Genomic DNA, 22,251 nt, shown 5'->3' on the forward strand with positions numbered 1-22,251 from the left:
AGAACGCTTCTTCGTTTCGTCGCGAACGATATAACAAATTTGATTTACCAATCAGCCGGGCAATAACCGGACCAGGAACTCCCCGTTCGCGATTACCACTGAACCGATTATTCCCGGGTGCACGATAATCCCTTTCCTCGTCCAGGACCCGGTGCTTTCTCGTCGCGTCCCGATATCCGATAAACGTCCCACTGGTAATGGAGACGACGAGTTCGAGTCGTTCACCCACTGGAAAGAGGGACGAGAGACGACGTCGGTCTGTCCACCTGGCGCTGGACGCTTCTTCCGGGGGCTGGAAGGATCGAAGGTAGAGCAGCTTTGCTTCTCGTCACGCCCGCGGCGTGAAAATCCTGGCCACCGTGCGATCCTGTGACGTACGCAGCCTTCGTGGGTTGTACGTTAAACTTCAGACCATTTGCAACCCTTTGGTGATGCTTTCGACGTGCTCCTTGGCTCTCATTCTCAGGGCCTGGATGCTGGTGGTGCGTGGATCGTGGCCAGGTGGACTTGACGGCGCCGCAGGAACGTGTCCCCCGTTTCCTATGCTCGTCATCCCTGCGCTCAGGGCTCCTGTCGATCAAACAAGACGATTTCCGGCTTTAATGTCTCGATCCTTATCGCGAGCTACCAACTATTGCGTGCAAGATCAGCCAAGAACTCTTGGGTACGGTAGAACCTCCATTATACGAGCCACCTTTATCCAACGATCTTTTTATAACGATCAAAATTTTACAAATCTTCGCAATTTGGTTCTTTCGAAGACGTCATCGGACTTTACTGGCACGTAGGTAATAATTAAAATAGTGGTGCAACGATAGTTTATACGCCCACGAATAAGAGTTAAAGTTACTATCATGAAAATTATTTTCATTTAGGAGTTTTTAATTATTCGAAGCGTAACAGAAATTCAATTCAATGTCGCTGAAGGAACCCGTGGGATTTAAGATGATTCGTAAGTTTTAAGGAAGATCGTTTGTTCGTAATGTAGTTTCCTGTTGTTGTTTCTACTCGAATATAAAACGATAAAGATTTGATTTCTCGTCGGTGCAAATAATGTGTACGCTGTGATCTTCGAAAGAAACGAGATGCGAAGATTTCTAAAACGATATATGAAATTAAGATTCTCGTGTGAGTGGCCTAAAAGTGGACAATACATTCTTCCAACTAGAACAAAATGTCTATCGACCCCTACCAGATCGGATAGTGGAGGTTTTACTGTATTTGAAGGAGTTACGGGTATCTTACTTGATATCCGCCGATACTATAATCAATCTTCTCGGTCACCGATCGATCGAGGTCAGTAGAAAACTATACTGGGCGCCAAATATTTTGGCCTCTCAAGGCCACTGAGGGGTAACTCCCACTATACCATCTAGCTACTCTGCCGCTCTACCTCTTCGCTCCGCGCTCGCTCCGTCGCATTGTTTGTCTTAAAGCCAATAAGAAAGAAAGAGAGACATCAGGCTACCGAAACGAGCATCTGTAGAAGAAGAGTGAGAAAGTAAATATGAGATCGAACGAGATAAGCAAATATGTTTGGCAGTTAGAAGACGAACGAAGATTGTACCACGGTGGGCTGTGAGCTCAAACGAACTGGCCTTGAGGGGCCAAAATATTTGGCACCCAGTATAGGAACCGAATCTCCGTACAATTAACAATTCTAAAGTAAATGTGCCAAGTGTCTTAGAGTTTACTGTCCCTAGACCTAACTCTGACCGACATCTGAGTTTTCACATAAAAGTTTGCATCTTTGAAATACTGATAAAACTTCGCTATAAATAGGTAACTATTTTTATCGTAGCTTCATCTAGACCTCGTAGGTGGAACTATCGATAGAGAAAGATTTCTTTATGTAAGATATTTCCTGGACAGTGTGACAGTTTCTTCGGCACGGAGAAAATGTTTATACCTGTTTATAGAATTTCTTGCACAGTCGCATGGGACTGTCCATAACACGTGGAATCCACTTTAGTGCATGACAGGGGACATAAAGGCAATAGAGAAGGTTTACATGAACGTTTACCCTATTCAATCTTATTCCCAAGTTACACCTATTTTTGTACTCAGATAATATAAGCAAGTCGAGAGAAGTTAAAGGATAATCATAAACAGTATCGTCGATGAATATCTTCTCATAGACATGCTTGGGATCCATTCTTGATACGCTACAATTGAATAAAATACACACAGATACACCAGACAGCGTCGACTAGTTTTCTCTTCCAACTTCTGATGACACTGGAATTTCTTTCGATTTCCTTACAATACAATTGCAAGTACAAATTACTCGAATCCATTCCCTTGGAAATGCTAATTTGATGTTTCATAATTTATTTATTTGTTGCGTGTCAGAAGAAATAATGAATAACTTATTTATTCGATTTAACTCCAAGAGATTTTTATTTCCCGGTCCACTCGTTTATTCGCCACACGTTACCAGTTCAATAATACAACAAGGTTGCTGACAGATGCAACGAGCACATGAAATTTTTGAAGGATAAAAACAACTGCAGATTTGCATTCAGCCTGAAGGTGATTGTTCCGTTTCTACGAAGGAAAGCAACTTTACATTACCGAAACACAAAAATGACTTTGGAAATAAGATTAAATATTGTTTGTACAAATTTTTTATATTGTTTTTACGTTCCATGTCCGTTACTGAAGCAGGTGCCACATATTACGAAACATTCTGTGTACGTTCTCTTTCCCGAGTTGCTCAATTATCTTTGAATTCTCGAGGAAATATTATTAGGACGAAGATCTTACCCGGTACGGCGTTTCCAACGGCGGCGACGTTCGGTGGCGATGGCAGTCGTCTCGGAGACGTCAGATAACTGGGATATCCCGAATGAGGTGAAGCCAGGAAGCCAGGAAGAGCGCTTAACAGACCCGGAGGAGTGAGCCAAGGATCCCCAGGTAACCCTAGAGCCGGGCCAGCTACGCTTCTGCGAGAAACAAAGAATTATGATTCGTTTAAACGCTACGTAGAAAATAAATATCGTTTCTTAATAATTTATCCGAGAATCACCTCATGTTGGCAGCGTGGTGGTACTCGCTGAGACCGAGTCTCGCGGCCTCCATCTTCTCCTGCCTGCGCCATTTTGCTCGCCTGTTTTGAAACCACACCTGAAACAATAATATATTTTATTCCAAACAACTATTTATCCAGCGGATGTTAGTGAAAATTGTGAACGAGAGTGGCTTATTTATTAAGTCATTGTTAGAAGCGGCAAGGCCTCCTCTTTAAAATAGTTTTTGGTTTTTGTCGATCCGACTTTCCGTTTTCGAGATATCGTAATTTATGTAAAAGGTAATTTTTAAAATTCCGCTCTCGGCCTTAGAAAAGGTTATTAACGCGTATTAAAAATACTAAAAGTTTAGACGCGTGCAGTTCCGAAACTATTAGTGTTTTATTAATTATTAAGGCATTGTTAGCGGCGGTAAAGCTTCCTCTTTGAAATGGTTTTTGGTTTTTGTCGATCCGACTTTCCGTTTTCGAGATATCGTAATTTATGTAAAAGGTAATTTCGCTTCCCTGCGTTAGAAAAGGCTATTAACGCCTATTAAAAATACTAAAAGTTTAGACGCGTGCAGTTCCGAAACTATTAGTGTTTTATTAATTATTAAGGCATTGTTAGCGGCGGTAAAGCTTCCTCTTTGAAATGGTTTTTGGTTTTTGTCGATCCGACTTGTCGTTTTCGAGATATCGTAATTTATGTAAAAGGTAATTTCGCTTCCCTGCGTTAGAAAAGGCTATTAACGCCTATTAAAAATACTAAAAGTTTAGACGCGTGCAGTTCCGAAACTATTAGTGTTTTATTAATTATTAAGGCATTGTTAGCAGCGGTAAAGCTTCCTCTTTGAAATGGTTTTTGGTTTTTGTCGATCCGACTTGTCGTTTTCGAGATATCGTAATGTATGTAAAAGGGTATTTTTCTTAATTTGACTATCTCTGTCTCCGTCTGACGCGTCGCGTCGTACCTCCTTGTCTACCCCGCGTACGTGACTGTCGTGACCTAGTTTCGGGCGTAGTATTTCCAAGAATTTACTACGCACTACTGTTTACTATTTTCACGCGCGCGAGTTCATTGATTACAATGAACGTAAACAAACGCTTCGAACCCTTATATCTCCGTAACTAGCCATCGCATCGACTTGAAACTAAAATCGCTATATCTCCGGAACTAATAAAGCTATCGACTCTCACAAACGCTCGTTTTAAAGGGCATTTCATCCTCTACCTAATGATCATATCATCTACTACAATTTTTGCTATCTTCTATGTTTATTTTGAAATTTACTTTGACGCTACATACCCAAAGAAGTTTCAGCAATTTCCATTAATCGTATGACTAGTGTACGATAAAACTGGATCATAAATTGTTCATTTAATTGAAAATTAATTTAAATTTAAATACAGGATGTTTGCGTAATGACTAACCAGTACTTTTTCTTAAATAATTGTTTTCTCTAGAACAAACTATTGACTATTTTAAAATCCTCCCCTATTAAAATATTTCCATACAAGTATCGCAAGATTTAGCAGAAACTTGAGAAAGGCAAGCGTATACGTACGTAGATGTCAAGATTACTTCAAAGAGTTAATTTGCTCATTCCATTGACAAAGCACCGATTTAACTATAACTATTCATATTAATTTTAACGACCTTCTCGTATAGACTAACACTCTTGTACCGGACCTGTTCCATAAATAAATAAATAAATGCTATTGCTTCGAAACGAATTTTCGTGCAGCTATATAGAGCTCGATGGAATCAAATCTTTATTAACGAATTAAACGTTGCATTAACAAAGCACCGATTTACCTATAATCGTCCACATTAATTTTAACGACTTTCTCGTGTACGCTAATACTTTTGTGCTGGACCTGTTCCATAAATATATAAATGCCATCGCTTCGAAACGACGAATTTTCGTCCAGCTATATAGAGCCGGGACGAAATCACATCCGATTCTCCCGTAGTTTCTGATAAAAGATGTCCCGAGGCAAACTAAACGAGGCGGAAGCGTCAACACAATCTGGAAATCGTGCTTCGGCTCGTGCAAAATTGCCTCCGAAGCGGGGGAGGACGCGGAGGAAGACCGCGCGCACCGCAGGGCCAGTCAATTGAGAAATTTTTACTACAAGCGAGGAACGAGGAGGATCTGCGGGCCGTCGGGAAGGGAAAGACAACCCCTAACCAAGGGTGGCTAGAAAATGGAGTTCCTTTGGCGCGTTCCCGTGCAGTGCGAGAAAAGTAACCGCTCTCCGGCTCTTTCTCTTTTTAAAATTTCCCTCTTCGACGTTGCCCGTCGCCTCTTTCTCCGTTTTCGTAGGATTCGCTTTTCCCCGTTCGTTTCTTCGATTTCTCCCCGTTTTCCACGGTCGCTGGCAAGCAACGAGCAGCTCAGGAGGGCTGCGGAGAAATGTCTCTGGGCGGGGCGGTCCACCCCTGGAGGCAGCGCGGGGCAAGAAAAGGAGGTAAGAAGGGAGCCCGTAGGGTGAGTCCGCGCGGGGACCACCCTTCGACATCAAGAGGGTAACGAGGCTGCGGGGCGAAATCGAAAGTGAGCGACGTGACGGCGCTCCAAGGTGGACCCAAGCAAAAGGCGAGAACGGCAGCCGTGACGAGGAGGGATGAAAAGGACGGGTCGGCCATGTTGATTTCTTTATTGTAGCATGGCTGCTGTTGGCAGCCCGCTAAAGTCTATCGCGATAAGTATCGGCTGCTGGCTTCTCGCCTTATGAATTATTCAGTGCCGCAGAGACACGCCGATAGGCCCTATTCAGTGTGTCCGCGAAGAATGCACGCGGACGGAGGAACGAGTCGCGACAGGAGAAAAGAGACGGACGGATCCCGTCGGTGGTAACGCGAACGATCGGTCCGACTCGAGTGTCTTTTTTTGGCGGTGGCGAAGTCGCATCGTCACGACCGTGTGGACGGAGAACCATTGTAGGCGGCGGCGATAGCGATCGCGTTGTGGGTTTTCGAATTTTTTGTTACTGCAAAATTCGCCGAGCTGCGACTACGTCGAGAGCTCAGGTGGCGATCGTTCGAGGGTGGATATTTAGCAGAATGCTCTGTGTCTGACAGGCCCCGTGCAATCGCTTTATTTTTCATATACAGGGTCAGATACGAACTAGTCCCCACGATCTTTCAGCCCCTGTTGATGATCTAACGAAAAATGATTCCTATCGAAGTTAATCAGTATTTAGGGGGGCCTTCTACTGTAAAAGGCGTTTCTTTATGTTCTCTTTGTTATTTTTATATAAAGAAACTATGCAAATTCTTGCATCGACGTTTCGCATATATATTTATTACTTTTTCAGTAATATTCACAAACTTTTACAACGAGAAATAGTCCAAATTAGTGGCAGTACAGAGCCTTGTATGCAATCACGTACTGAGAAAGTGTTCTAATGGCTTTCATGACTCCAGACGTTCTGTTTGTCTAATGAAAAGGATTCTTAATTAGTCGAAGAGCGCATTATGGTATTTCAACGAATGGTCCGAATATTTTTTTTCAGTTATTAATAAAGTATATATCTTCGTGTTATCTTTACAATAATTAACGACAAATTAATAGTAAATAAATACTTTACGAAATGAGAAATAAGAAGCAAGGTAACAAACGTCAAACATGTTCGTGTTTGAATAGGTTTGTTCGGTACTGTATTTACGCAAGTAGATTTCTGTAGAATTCAAAGTAGATATTTACGTTTTTCAGTATCGAATGCATACAATATTTAACATTGAGTGTATCAAAAAACCTGTTAGATATGGTTCAAAAATATTTTCACTAGTTGGAGCTGAAATCTACTAGACAATGAATATGGAAATTTATTCGGGTTCGCAACAGGAGGGTCCATATCAAATATTGCTCAACAAATTCTGCTCCGCTACACGGGATTCGTAGAAATATAGTTAACTAATTCACCAGTGTAAAGATTGTTAAGTATACGTATGAATAAAAATATTTTTTTTTTGTTCTGGCAAGGTCTGCATAAAGTTTTGCCAAGGTCTCGTAACTTATAATATTACGAGTTATAATTAAACCGCGAAACTTCATACGGATAAGATATGCAACGAGCATGCAATATTTATGCACGCGAAATAAATATATACATTTAGAAAAAATATGTAAAATATGCAAGTAACACGCGCGACGTATTTTAACCGCGTAGAACATTATCCGGACTGTTGCAACATTTTATTAGACTTGTACAGATGTTTTATTTAGTCTGGTGTAATTTAACAACAGAATATAAATTCACAATTATAATTCACAACAGTTAACGAAACGAATGTAGTACCAAGAGGACGTTTAACAATATTACAACAATATAATTAAATTTGAAACAGTCAACTGTTGACGTTTATCCGGTAAAATTAATTTGTATGCTGAAAACAAGCATCCGCCATTATAGAATGTACCGGTGCGTATTTAAATTTAAAATAAGTCACGTGTTTCGTGGTTATTGTATTTAATTATACAGAACGCTTGTATTATGATAATTACGTGAAATAGAAATGCATTTTTAAAACACTTTGATGAAAGAAATCATAGTTTTAATTCCCCATTTCGGTCTGATTTCTATTAAAATATGAATTTGTATCAACATTCACAGTATTGTTAATTTTGATATAATTTTGTTTGTCGTGGTGTGTTTTCTACAGTTTGTTTAGAGTCGATGTTTGTCAAAACTGTTAAAGTTCAGAATATTTTTCACGAAACACTTTTATTTTTCACAATTAAAGGGTTATAGTATAAAACAACTTTGCAAGAGGAATTTAAACAATAATGTGTTCAGATCAAAACGTATTGCAGTCATCAAAAATTCTCATTCACTTTATATACATTTGGTTAACCTTTGTTACGTTAGTCGTTGAAAAGAATGCATTGCATTTAATAATACGTTTATAAATTTAAGATTACTAGCTTGTCCAGAGTTTCTGGTAAGCTTTCTTAACGAGACCTTCGTTCTTTTTGTAATTAAATAATATTTAAAAGGGACGGGTTTAATTGAAGGATGAAATTGTTTTACGACAACTGAAATTTCCTAATCGTATAATATTCACTGAATATTAATCAGCATAGCGGAAGCGTCGGTGCAAATTGCAGAGCTGCGTTGGCTGTGATTTTAGTTAAATACATTTAATCCGTGGGAGGATAATAATTTATCGTATAGAGTAATGCTGTATATCGAGATTAAACGTTTGTTTCTTAATATTAATTCTCGTTTGATTGTATTTAACTAGATTTCAGTTTAAGTTGCGTTGATTTCTCAATGAGAGACGAATAAGTACAGATTAAAAATGTATACAGAAAAGGGTCTGTTTTCTGTTAAATGTCATTATTTCCATAATTTTAAAAATTTTACCAAATTGACTGTCGCAATTCTTTTTTAACAAAATGTACCTTTTTGTACAAGCACCAGCTACGAGATTATTAAATTTTGTACTAATACTAAACACCTTGACTGGCACAGTTCTTTTTTAACAAAATGCAGCTTTCTGTACCAGCTATGAAATTGTTACTTATGTAAGTTTTTTACGAATAAATATTTTACTAATAGTAAAATACTAATAATCACTAAAAAGGAACTGTGACAGTCAATGTGTTCAAATTTTCCTATTACATACTGATTTCTATGACGACATTTTGTTTCTTCGCGTCTGACGTACACGTTAGAAACTGCGTGTCTCTTCATAGTAAAAAGTTCATATCGAACGTAAATAATATTATTGCAAGTAGAACTCAAGGTGGGAAGAGTCCTTAATCCTTCAAGCACGACATAACTTTCAATCCCAAGCGATAGGATAAAACTTGTTTAAATGTTAGCAATTTTTGAAGAAGTTAAGTCACAGAGAAAATGATAAAATTTGATAGGTAAACGTAAAAATACACGCTCGAGTGTCGACAACTATCAAAGGTTTGTGGATTGGTAGATATTAGGAGAAGTCGTGCACGAGGGGTTAATTTGGCGCGTCGAGCAATAAAAGAGCAATCCGAGACGCAGACATTCCTAACGTTTACAGAGCGATTACTCTCCCCCGATACAGGATACAACGAATAAACCAATCCGATTTCGCGAGAATCTGCAGATCCTGAAATCGGATTTCCCCGGAAGACTTCCGTCGCAACGAATATCCTCCTTGTCTCCGGCGGGCCGTGACGAGACGCGCGCGCGTCACCGAACAGACTATACACCCTCTCCCTCCCACCCCCTCGTAAACTCGTCGCGTTCCACGCCGCCGTCGTCGTAGCATTTCTCTCTACCTCGTTTTATTATGTAATCCACTCCATAATTTCCCGTTTAACTCCCTGAATTCCCTCGGCTCATCGTCGCACCCCCACCCCTCCCCTCCCCTCTCCACCCGTCGCTTCACGATGCCGTGTCGCGTTCGAATAATAAATAACGAACAAATTGAATGTCCCGTCGTCGTCGGCGAGCGAGAAACGAAAGAGAAACGGCCGAAAACGTGGAAGGAACGAGGCTAGGCGGGATGACTCCGGTGAGACGGGCGTAGAACGACGGACGAGGGGGGGTGAAACGGGGAGTGGAGACGGATATCGAGGCATTCCCGGGCTCATCAGGACGATATTCCGCTCTCGAGGACGAGAAGCAATTTTCTTTCCTGGCTGCATGGATGAGGAAAGGCCATGGACAAGATGCCACGTCGAAATGATGGGAAAATAAGCGAATTTCCCTTCGTATCTCTTATATATCCACTTCTTCTCGTCTTGCCGCCTTCCTCCACGGCGCAGCGACGCCTGTCGTCGTATACGAGCCTCTTTCTTCCGCCAAGCAGAAGAATCGCGCGGCTGGTGGCCGTGCCTCGTCCCTTACTTCGCCGTCTCTCGCGGAAATATAAAGAACAGGGCTAACGTGGCTTAACCATTTTAGGTCGTAAATTTATTAGAGCAGGTACTTCCACCTTCTCAGTCTCCCGGGACCATCTACGCCCATGTTTCTTCCACGTTTCGGCCCTCGGTCCCTGCCCGTTCTTCTTTCTCGACCGTTCCTCCGCCCACGACAACGACGTTGCCAGGGCAAACTCACTTAGACGGTTTAAATGCAGGAAAATTGGAATAAAATGGAAGTAATTCCGGGATTAAAATTGGACGTTGCGTTCGTATGCGCGAACCTCGCCTCGACGTGGCCGGAAGACGCTGGAATAAGGGAGGATGTAGCGCCATTCGGTAGTTCCAATCGCGGGTCGTGGGTGACACAATGGTGAAATTCTTCCTTTCATCGTTATATTTCTAATATTTCTTTCTCCCTATTCATTTTCTAATTAAATAACATCACGCAATTACACACTGTGTCATTTTTAATTGCAATTCGTTTTATCGAAGCGGTTAAAATAGTTTTGGCCAGCTTTTCCAATTAAATACTCCACTGTGCGACGGTTCGAATATTCGTAAAATAAAATTCCTATACTATTCGAACGGTTCGAGTCCTATTCCATCGCCTAATTAACGCGTCGAGTTCATTTCCCTTCGAGATTCCCTTCGTTTCCTACGTTCCGAAACGTTTCTCGCGGGCGCGGAAAATGTTGAAAAATTCAGCCGCGCGCGGTTTTAATCGCCGACGACGGGACGGTTTGCAGAATTTTCAACGGCTGTGTTCCCTGTTGCGCAACACCCGTTCGAACACGAGTTCGCAGGGAACGTTGGCGCCGAAAACGCGTTCACGCCAAGCCCCGTTACTTTCGACAGAAAACCACTTCGCCGCTGGCGCGCGGCCAGTCGGACCTGGAAAATCTCGGTCGGCGTAGGAACGGAGTGGGAAACAGAGTGGTCGTTTACAGGGAAATATCGACGTTAACGTCGTTCCCGGCGGCTGCGTAACAGCCTTTAGCCGGATCGGCTCCATCGGGTGACACGCGTTGACGAGGCTCGCCCGACGAGTTCTCCGCGCGCGTATCGCGGCGAAAATCAGTTTTCCATTACGGTTGCCCCCGCATTCGTTGCCATTTCTTTCATCGTCCCGTCGGCGTCTTCTCCCTGCACTCGAGCTCCATCGTTCCGGGACGATGATCGCTTTATCCTCGCCGGCGGCCAGCCTCCCGTCGAATTCGGATTAGCGCCAGTAAAAAGGTATCCGAGCCGCTCACGCCACGTCGAGCACATTGTCGTCCGCGACGGTATTAACAGATTTCGCCCATTGTTCGCCGACGGCGGTGGCCTTCGTCTCTTTGAAAGAGTTGCGGACCGGCCGAGGTGTCACTGCTCGTCTCACGCTTCCGCGATCTTGCTTTTTTTTTATTTCTGTTTACCGACCGATCCACTTGCTTCTCGAGAGGAAATTCACGTCGCGGAGTGGGGTCTATCATCGAAATTTCCATGTGTTGGCTCCCTCTATGTTCGTCGAGCCCTTTTATTTAGTAATAGAAGGTTCTATTTACAACACTTGAATTTATTTACAATATTTACATATGCGTTAACACATATTTCTTGGTTCGATTCTAATTTGTAACGGTTCTTGTGGTGTTATAACTTGTTCTGTTCTTACTTGTTCTTATCGAGTTCTGATAGTGTTCTAACTTTTAAAATCTCATGCCCCGCGATTTTATACCTATTCCAAAATAGGTGGAGATTCGGTGTCGCCAATCAAACCCCTGCCCATCTCTCGTGGGCTAGTCCTCAGACATTCGAAATCCCACCCACTGAGGGTGGTGCAGGGGTAGGTGTTCGCGGTCCCAAGGGGCATCTATGGTCCCAAAGTACGGTGCTTTAATGGCTATATAGTATGGCAATTTGCATTGTACCATAAGGTATTTGTCAACTTGCTAATTAAGTAATTTAAACTAATATTAACTAAATGAGGTAACATGCGTGTTACGAACAAGTAACTGTATACATGGGGAAGTACCTAGTACCGCACGGTTAAGGTTTTTTTTTAAATCATTGGAAAAATATAATATTCTTTGCCTTCTATACTGTTTTATTTATAATTTAACGATATTAGACATCAATATGAAGCAACGAAACAAATATTATTATTATAATAGTTAACTGAAACTTTGGTTAAACTTTGATATGGAATTTGAACATAGGTGTCCCTTAGTAATAATTTTTCGAAAGGTTCTCGTGGTGGGAGAGTTGGTTCAGCCTCATCCCCCACCAGTTCACGTGGTGTCTGCCCCCTCATGTCGGATGTCCAGCCTTCTTTTCATCATAAACATCGTATACGTTTCCCACCCTAGCTGAGTAATCCCTTCTATAATCGTAATCCCCATAACAACTTCAGAACATGTTGTTTTCTTATCGTCTTCATTTGGTTACATTTGAATGAGTCTGGGGTCAAGTTTTCAACCTCTCGAGAGACGAATTATTTAGCTTGAAATAAACAAGACTTCAAATCGTTACACTAACGACATTTGAAGAGAGTATAGTCGAATAAACATGGTAAAAGTGCCCTCAAATCAAATTCTATTTTGGATGTATCAATGGATAGGCCCTCCAGAGAAAAATTTTTCTGCCGAATATTAACTCCTACTGTTAGGGTAGTTACAGGGCAAAACGTAATTTACAGTTTAGGCTTCATTTCTTTTGTTGCGTCGAATAGAAAATCATTAAAGGCGTACAAGCTTCTCAATTGTCTCGGAATGTTTGACTGCAAAACGGAATTTTAAAGAATATAAAAAATTTAAAAATGCCAATTATATGTTTATATGAATTTTTTTCATTATTTTTGTGCCCCTAATTTATCACAGAAATGGTTTCCATATATGATGCATAACCGCCGATAGAAACAACTACAAAAGTTCCCATAAAGACACGTTTTAAAACGAGTATTCAATATCTCGAAACAAAATGGCTTCGGGTTCCGCGTCTATTACAACTTACTTGCAGATTTTAAGATGTGAGATTCATCGATAAAAATCAAACCCAACATACGGACCACTATTTGGGAATAATTATTTATACTTCCACTGGTTCTAAACCCCCCCGGGCAGTTAATTAGCTTCTGCCACGAGAATATTAACCGGAGTACGGGTCAAATTAGCGTCGTTCGAGCGATATGTGGAACTAACCGACCAGTTTATTCTCGATCTGATTTGCGTCGTACTTATCTGCCGGGTACGTAGGTACTGTCAAATTACGGTCGAAATTTACGATTCAGATTCTCGACGACATAGACTGGGTTAGTGGACAGGAAGAGAGTGAAAATTTGGTCAAAGAGGACGCCGATCAACAAGCGAACCGAAACGAGCCCAGTGAGAGAAAAGGGTCAGCCAATAGTTAGTTTTCTTTCGGGTGTATTACAAGTTTATCAAAGCGCTATCGTTGTCGTGACACAGAGGGGGGGACGAGAGGGGCGGAAACGTTTCGAATATAAGCCTAGATTCCTAGCAGGGCACCGTGACCATGGTATGCATAGAGAAGGGAGATGTTTGGAGAGGGTTGGAGTCTATTATTCACCGTGCTTTTTATTCCCCCTCTCTTCCGCCCCTCTGGCAACCCACCTTCTACCCTAGCCCATACTATTTCCCCTTCTCCGTCTACCCTGTCAAACTGTCGTGCAAATTCAATCCCTATACAGTCGTTCTCATTTCGATTCGGTTTCGAAGCGTGCCGAAAGTGCCGCGTCTATCCCATCCGCAGTGCGGATACGTTCCGACGATAATTGACGATGCGGCGTGACTCGTGCAGCGTTCGAGTTAAATCAATTCTACGCGGGTCAGGGGAGAGGGTGGTCGGTTGGTTTCTAGTTAAACGGTTCGAGCTGGTTCGCTTATCGGTCGAGTTTAGCTTCGATTTTGGCTTCTGGCACGATTATACACCCACCGTCATAATATTTTCGAAAACGGGTGTCCGCCATTCTGGCGTTTCCCTTACAAATATCTCTAAATTTCGAATCTTCGTTTCAGCGCGTTCACTGCCAGACCAAAACGTTCGTACTTATTCTCGTAATCGCCCTGAAATTTATTCCCTTCGACGCTTCAATTTTAGAACCAATTGTCAAAGGGTTTACGAGAAAGCACCTTATCCTTCCGCAGTCTTGTTTTAAACAGTATCAGGCGATAGACTACGTTCACTTGCCTCTCGTTCTCAACATTTGCTCAAACCGTACCGTGAGAAAGAGAAATATTCAATTTATTGGTATATTTATCTCGTCGCGTGACCAACGATAACATCTCTACTCGAAAGTTCGCGCGTATTAGGGTTTAGTCGTAAGCGTCTTAATGAAACGTAAGATTGAATCTCTTGGATATTTTCGTACGTTTATGGTTAATTTGGGAGGCAGATACGAAACTAAGGAACATGGAGAAACGATTCACGGATTCGCAGATAGCACGAGTGAGCGCCACTGGCGAGCTTCTCCAATAAAGCCACCCCTGTCGTTGCGTGTAATCACCCTTAAACACTCCAACGCCCCGGTCTAACCCCGGCGTACTGCGATACAATACTAATGTGCTACAAATAACATCCCAAACACGAGGCGATTTCACTTTTACAATGAGACTAAACGGCTCCGTGTACGCCGACGACGGGTACGCCACGGATCGTTCGTTCGTCGTCGAGAGGATCCTCGTGGACCCGTTGTCGAACAATGACTCCTGTTGTGCCGTTCTTTTCAAGGTTCACGAAGATCGTTATTGTCGGAAAGTCATCAAAAGTCCACCGAAATTGTCTCTATTCTTTTCATTTTAAAACGAATCCATTCGTATATTATTCGAGCAATTTTCTTAAACATAGAAACTTCATTAAGATCGTTCGAATTATCTTCCGTCAACTTGGAATTTTAAAAGAAGCGGAGACTCCGAAAACTGAAAAGTAAAGTAATATTTTTAGGTGTTTCACACCATTCCATACGTGTTTATTATTTGCAAATTCTGTCCGTATATAAAAATCATAGTTTGTCTGTCAGTGACGAAGTATTTTAAAGTTTAAATTTCATCCAACGAACGTGGAATCACGAGCAAAATATTGCTAAACGTTGAAATAAACCGTATCAATATTTTAAATAGTATGTTATCTATAATGTGACACTGGTCTTCGTTAGTTTGTGCCGATAAAAGCTAGAAAATTTATCGCTGTCGGAGTTGCACGAGTAATGGCAGCAGGTTAAAATTTCAACGATCTCCTTTTTTAGCGTATCAAAGCACGATTGATTTTGTAGAATATTTAAATTATTTTCGGTGCTCGTTCGTATTTATCGAGCCAGCTTCGAGAATAGATATACGAATATCTCCGGTTATTTGATTAACGAGAAATTATTCAACGTATCAACGGTTCGTCGATAGATATTAATCATTGGTAAAGAGCCGTTTAATCGGTGCACTTAAAATTAGTTGGCGGTGGCCTAGTTCGGGCGTCTCTTTTTAACGGCGAACGAAATACCCAGGAATAAATATTATTAATACGTTGAATGCAGCCTTTCAAATGACAAAGGTTTATTAAATTGCGGATAATCTACGAACAGACAGATGGAAAGCGAAGGCAACCTCGCATAATTCTAAAAAAGGAAACCGCGCGCGCAACCGGAGGAATAATATACTGGCAATTACGCTCGGCTAAGGGTAGAACGATTCCTTCCTTTCCTCTCTTTCTCTTTCAGAAGGATTACGGACGATCGACTTTCTCAATGATCGGAGAAACACGGAAGTGTCAAGAACACGAATCGTGCCCTGAAATTCGATCCTTCTTATTAAGACCCTGTCGACGTCGAAGGAAAGAGGGGTTTAAATCGAACGAAAGACGCAGCAGTACGCCGTTACGGAGCAAAAATAATTCAGTAAAAATTACAAAAACGCCTGGGGGATCTTCCACTTCGATAAACATTCGTTAAATATTAAAATGATCGGTGTCGCTCTTTTGATCGAACAAAGATTTTGGACAAAATCGCATCGAGAATGGTCTCTTATTTACACCACTTTTAGCAGTCCAAAAAAAATATTACGGTCATAAATGTAAAGTAACGTAAGTGATTCGATTGTGACATTTCAAAAATTTTATATATCTAAAAGGGAAGAAATTAAAAAGCGAATAAGATGAATGTAAAATGGCCGCAGAAATTGGTCTGGAATCCAGAAGTCATTTATGTAATACAAAATTCTGTAAATAATCTTTCCAACGATACCTTTTACAATCAAAACGTGATCGAGGAATCTTAAAATGTGTTTCTCCACGAAAAAAAACATTTTCGAAATTTTTCTCAGTCGTTTTAATTTCTTTCCTCTCAGATTTTTTAAACTATCTTGAAATTTCACTTATTTTATATTTATGAGTTTCATAATATATGTTTTAGCTCTTCCAAAGAAACTGTGGATTTCTATTGTTGTTTTTCCAAACATCTTGTATTTTCAAAGCCTCGTAAGAAACGTAAGGTTGTTGGCTCTCGAGCAATTATTAACACAGTTAATTACCAGCCCCAACCGCGGGGTTTTAATCGAAGCACCCAATCGCGGTGAAATCAAAGCTCGTGATTCTTTTATCCGAGAGCAGAGCGGAGCGTTGTCATTAGCTCCGGGTCTCGTTTTTAAAAACCCGATCACAATAGGTGGAAACAACGGGGCCGCGTCGCTTCCGACATAATCGCGAGGGTGTTTCGCGTGAATAAGGCACGCAGAAATTCGGCAAATTAGCCTTATGGCCTTCGTATTTTGACACCGCGCGTTCATTGTCCCGCGGACTCCCTTTTTCGTCGCCAGCCGCGGAATCGGATTCGACTGAATGCACCCTTTGTCCACGGAGCTATTTACCCCGGCAATATGCTTTAGCAACCCCGAACGAGACCGCTTCTCTCTCGTGGACGTCGAATCTTCGACTTCGGACGCAGGTTGGCCCGGCCGATCGACTAGTGGCCATTATGGAGAACCAACGAAAATAAAGGAACAATCGATAAGCGTTTAACTCGAGCAACCAGGACGGATTTGATTTTTCTATTTCGGACCCGTTTATTGTTTTCTCTGTCCGTTTTGAAACGTCCAATTATGGCCGACGGATGGGACGAATCCGAGCCAATATATCCTCGACGACGGAACCGTACGAGAAGAATTTCGTTTAACGACCCTGATCAACTGTCGTTACATATGGATCTGCGTTTTATGATTAATGGAAATATGCATTTATGTTCGAAAATAGCATCGAAAGATTTGCAAATTTATTTCGAAGGCACTCTTCTAGAGAAAAATATTTTAATATCGATTTAAGTTTGTGTCTATTGAACGTGAGAGATCGTTTGGAGAAGATCCTTGGTTAAACTAAATTTTTGCGAAACCCTTGCATCAATAAATAGGTTGCATCGATTTTACTGTACAGCAAACATGTCAAGCTTAATTTGCACGTTGCTGTCGTGTCAAAATGCAGAAATATATTATATATTTCACTGTTATATTTTGAGAAGACATGTTTCTGATTGAAAATATAGTTGTGTTTAACTAATGTGGCTTTTAACCACATATAAGGTATTTATATAACTTTCTTAAATTAATATCATTGTGCCCTGACAATCGATACTATAAAATGTATACGTGTAGTTTGCATAATCTATAAAAGAGTGTAAATAAGATATCCACAGCGAAATGCGTGTTAGGGATCTCGTTTTGTGTAAAGTCAGCAACACGTGGACGCATTATCATTAACCATGACACTTTTAATATACAGAGTTAAACATGCTTATTTAGATAAAAACATTTAATGCGCTATTTGTTCAATAAAAATTGTAATCAGAATTATATAACTAAATTATGTTTCACGTTGAACGAATGAATACCGAATACCGAATCTATTCATCCATTATTTGAATAAAATTCCATCAACTTTTGTTACTTTAATCATCACTGTTACAATTAATGCTGGACTATACGTAATAAAACCATTAGGCTCGAACAACAGGATTCCTTGATTATAGTTTAAATCTTAAACATTGTTTATATTGACTAAATCAGGTAATTTCAGTTCAGGTTTGTTTCGATTTATCCAATGAGAGAAGTTATTGTTAATTACTTGGCGAATTTCTACACCTCTCCTGCAAAACTACCGTAAGATACAACAGAATTTACAAATGGTGGCATTTATTGAATGAGACAAGTAGTACATTAACCTCCTCGAGAATCATAAAATTAATTCTCGTGTTTTTCGTTGAATTGTCTTATCAAATCACTGGACTGTTCTTACGTGTTTAGGACTATACAATAGAAATCCTATACAGAACTATTACTTAATTTTCCCTTCATTTAAAAATATTCAACTTAAATATTCTTTCAGTGGTTGATAGATTAAAGGAACTAAAGTTGCAGTAGTCAATATTTTATTTCAGTAGTAGACGACGAGTCTCACCAGTTGATGCAAGCTTCCATCGAAATATCGTCGTCGACGCGATTCGAGGGACGGTTATTTCCAGGGACACGTCCCAGACGCGAAACGATCGCAATAATTGAGAACGAAGAGGTTCCAAAAAGGCGGAAAAACCGCGAGGGCGGCAAGATAAAGGAGAAACGCGCGCAGCGGGTTACGAACGTGGCTGCACGTGAAAATCCGTCGCCGATGTAATAACTCTAATAACTCGTAATAAAGCCCGGTTGGAGTCATATTAGCGTCAGAAGCACGCGTGGGCGCACAAAGGGCGGCCGCCCTCGACAAACACTGTGACTTTTGATGATTATTAACTTCACGGGGCCAGCCACGTCGACCAGGAGATGGGTAACGGAGGGAAAAGGTGAAGGGGAGAGGATCCATAGGCCGTACACAGTAATCTGTTGCCCCGAAGGCTTTCTGGTCCTGCCTACCACCCCTCTTCGCTCCTTCCTGAGCGACTCCTATACCCTGTGGCCCACCCCTCCTTACTACCGCCTGGGAACCAAATTAATAGTTAGTTCTGTTGGATATATCTCGAATTCGGTGTATTCCCTCGCGAGTGACCCTGGCTTCCCTTTCCTTCCTTCTTGTCTCCGGGCTGCGTTTGACATCGGTTACTTGTTAAAGGGCCGCGCGATATCTCGATCAAACGGAGCTCTTGCGGTGCTCGAATGGGATTAATTGAACGGGACCTCAGAATTGTTAATTTACGGTGCCTTTTGTCTCTGGCCAGTTTTACGAACCAGTCTCGGGGCCGACTAATATTTCGGCAGGGGGTTAACTTTGTCGCGACTGTCAGCTTCTTACGAAACTCGCGTTTTCTGAACCGGGACAACAGTTGTGCTAACAATTTTTATTATTCCGTAGCTTTTCTTAATTTATGATTATAACAATTGCGTTTAATTCTTGAGATCTTACTGAATCCTTAACTTAAACATAATTGCAGACCTCAACAGCAGCAGGGGCTGTAATAGTAGCGAAAAATATAAAATAACGTCAAAGTAACGAAGCTACATAAATTGTAAGCATCGACCCTTATACGCGACGGGGGGATCTAAATTTACAATCTGAAACGAAATGGGCATTAATTAAATCTTCACAGGTACATCCTTTAATTGATATCTGTTTCATTTTAGGCTTTAGATTTAGATCCCCTCGTCACATACAGGGGTCGAAGCGTTTAATTTCTGTAGTTTCATTGCTTTGATGTTCTCCCACATCACAGCTTCTATCCTTGCTCGTTTTCGATATTTATGCGTACAAGTTTTTTTTTTCTCGATGAAAAATTAAGAGTTTAATTTTATGTAAATTTCTTGTATTTGCATCTCCAACTGAGTGTTGCAGCGGCTCCTAAATATTAAGATACACTCTCTACGCGTACAGAGAAGAGTATCTGGACTATGTTCTTAAATAGAGTATGCTTGGTTTTACTTGTAATCAGTTCTCTGTCATCTGAATTTTAAACGACCCTTGATCCGACAAATTCACTTTGCCCAACATCGAACTTTTCTCGAGGAAATGAATCTTACCTAGCATGCACGTCCACTTCAAAGTTTCCTTCATTCAGAGGAAAAGTAGATCAGACTCGTCCGTTTCAATTCCATCGTCTTTCATGCGATCTTTTAACCGTCAAAATCAATTCACCCTGAAACCCTCGAGATAATTAATCTTGAGGAAACAAAAATCAGATACAACTGCGAATGGTGCAATTTTTGGCCACCATCTCTATCATCCAAAAAGACACTTGGCCCCATCGACTCTATCATACTTTATTAACCTCTCAAGGAAATCTAAACTATCCTTAAGAGGACCAGGCAGTCAGAAAATACTACTAATTAGAAGTAAAAACTTCTAATTAGAAGTAAAAACTTCTAATTTCCAGAAAAAGTTGGCAAAGATTTCTCTAGTTTCAGATACAGACACATTAAACGACTTTTAAAAATTTGAAAAATAGGAAAAGCTATTATTCGACACAGTGTGGAAATTTTACGGACGTAACGTAAAGAAGCATTGATTTAGCCTCTATTTATTTGCTTATTTTTAGATATCACATCACTTATAACAACAAATCAATAAGATATATTTTCTTATAAGAACAGTATTTATTGTACTGTAGGGAGCATCTTAATTTTAGTTCTTTTATTAAGTTACATTTACCAATATTTTTTTTTAATAAGCCCTTACAAAAAGGCCCAATCTGACTGCCTGGTTCCCCTAAAACATCTTAGCTACTAAAACGCTTTCTAATTTACGAACGAGACGCTAATGGAAGTTACGAACGCACTCAAAATACGTATTCCTCGCGAATAAAAAGGGCAGATCGCGTTTGCATGGAACGTTTCCCGGATTCTGGAGAAAACTAGGCCAGATTTCTTATCCGTCCGGGTCTAAACGATCCTCTTGAATCGCCGATCGGGTAGCAGTTTAGTGTTACTAATCCTCGGTGCGATTTGCAGTTCGCATTCATCGCGCTAGATCGTAGAGGGGCTGGAGCCGCGCGCGTCGGTACCTGCGTTCCATCGCATAGGGACAGAGCAGAAATCTCAAACTCCTGAAACGGATATATTTTCACGAAGTGACATTCATCCTCGGCGCAGAGAGTGGCTCGGTCCTGCCTTTGTAAGGGATCCCCTGACGGTTGCATTTTGCATCTATGCGCCGGCCGAACCGTCGAGCGCATGCAGCGGCAAGAAATTCGATCTTAAAACCACTCCGGAAAAAAGAGACGAGCCAATGAAGGCGCGGAAAGGGGGCGCAGGGACGAGGGGTGGGGAGAGGGCGGGCAAGCAACCAGTGGAACTGAATACGTTTGTACCTGAGCCCGACAATGGACCGCGTAATTCGATTACAAGGACCGCCAGCTAATTGTTAATTGCTGGCCTCAGGACCATATGCCGACAAAGGTTTCATAACATTATATGGAATATTAAAACGAGCAGGCACATGCGTGGATTTTCTATGCGTGTGCCCTACATGAAGGTTCTTTGCCGGCCTTCTAACGCGGTCACGGCGAACCCGCGTCCTCCTAGACCTTCCTGCGTCGCTTCGTGGGAAAAGCTCCCTATTCTTCCGGGTATAACTCGCCCTGACTCCTTTCCAATTTGGAAATACGCGAACGCCCCGATGGTAATGACGAGCATTTTTCTCTTTTCGAAACGTACACCGCGGAAGACTCGAAACGTTCATTATTTAGGGGGTAGTTTTCTCGGCCAACGAATAAGCATCATTATTTAAAGCGATCGATAAAACTGATTTGTCCAAGGCTTTTATCGTTTATTTTAACATGTTCTTATAATATTAATATTATGTCGACAAGTCGATAATATCGATGATATTGTTAGTCGAATAGAAGGCATTTCTAGGGTGGAAAGGATATACTTAAAAGCAAGTTAGTCTAAAAAATCGAGGTTTTATAATTGTTGAAATTATCAATAATGGTTTGAATGAATTGAAACAATCAGAAAAATAGTGAAAATTTTACACAATATAAAGTAACTTTGTATTGTTATCTAGTACCCAAATTGTTAAAGAAAAAGCTTGTATAGTTTCTTAAGGAAACACATTTGCCAAAAAGTTGGTAAAGAAAGTATTCTCCTAGTTTCAGATATAAACACATTAAAAGACTTTTAGACATTTGAAAAATAGAAAAAGTTATTATTCGACACTGTGGAAATTTTACGGACGTAACGTAAAGAAGCATTGATTTAGCCTCTATTTATTTGCTTATTTTTAGATATCATATCACTTATAACAACAAATCAATAAGATATGTTTTCTTATAAGAACAGTTTTTATTGGACTGTAGAGAGCAACTTAATTTTAGTTCATTTATTGAGTTACATTTACCAAACGTTTCGACTTCAATTTTCAGTTGCTCTGGTGGAAATGTATTCTTAGCATTTCCATGAAGGTATGTTTCTTGAAGAAAATCCAATA

The 22,251-nt window shown here is 40.9% G+C and overlaps 1 protein-coding gene across 1 annotated transcript in view; it reads right to left on the minus strand.

Moving 5' to 3' along the window:
• Positions 1-266: 266 nt before the first annotated feature.
• The window catches only part of LOC143346450 (retinal homeobox protein Rx1), a 68,287-nt gene continuing 46,302 nt past the window's right edge, over positions 267-22,251 (minus strand). The window contains exons 3-5 of the mRNA XM_076774549.1: positions 3,029-3,126; positions 2,767-2,945; positions 267-570 (exon numbers count right to left, since the gene is read on the minus strand). Coding sequence (XP_076630664.1) covers positions 407-570; positions 2,767-2,945; positions 3,029-3,126 — 441 coding nt within the window. The 3' untranslated portion in view covers positions 267-406. The remainder of the gene's footprint in view (positions 571-2,766; positions 2,946-3,028; positions 3,127-22,251) is intronic.

Source organism: Colletes latitarsis, chromosome 10 (assembly GCF_051014445.1).
Source record: "Colletes latitarsis isolate SP2378_abdomen chromosome 10, iyColLati1, whole genome shotgun sequence".
NCBI classification, from domain to species: Eukaryota; Metazoa; Arthropoda; class Insecta; order Hymenoptera; family Colletidae; genus Colletes; species Colletes latitarsis.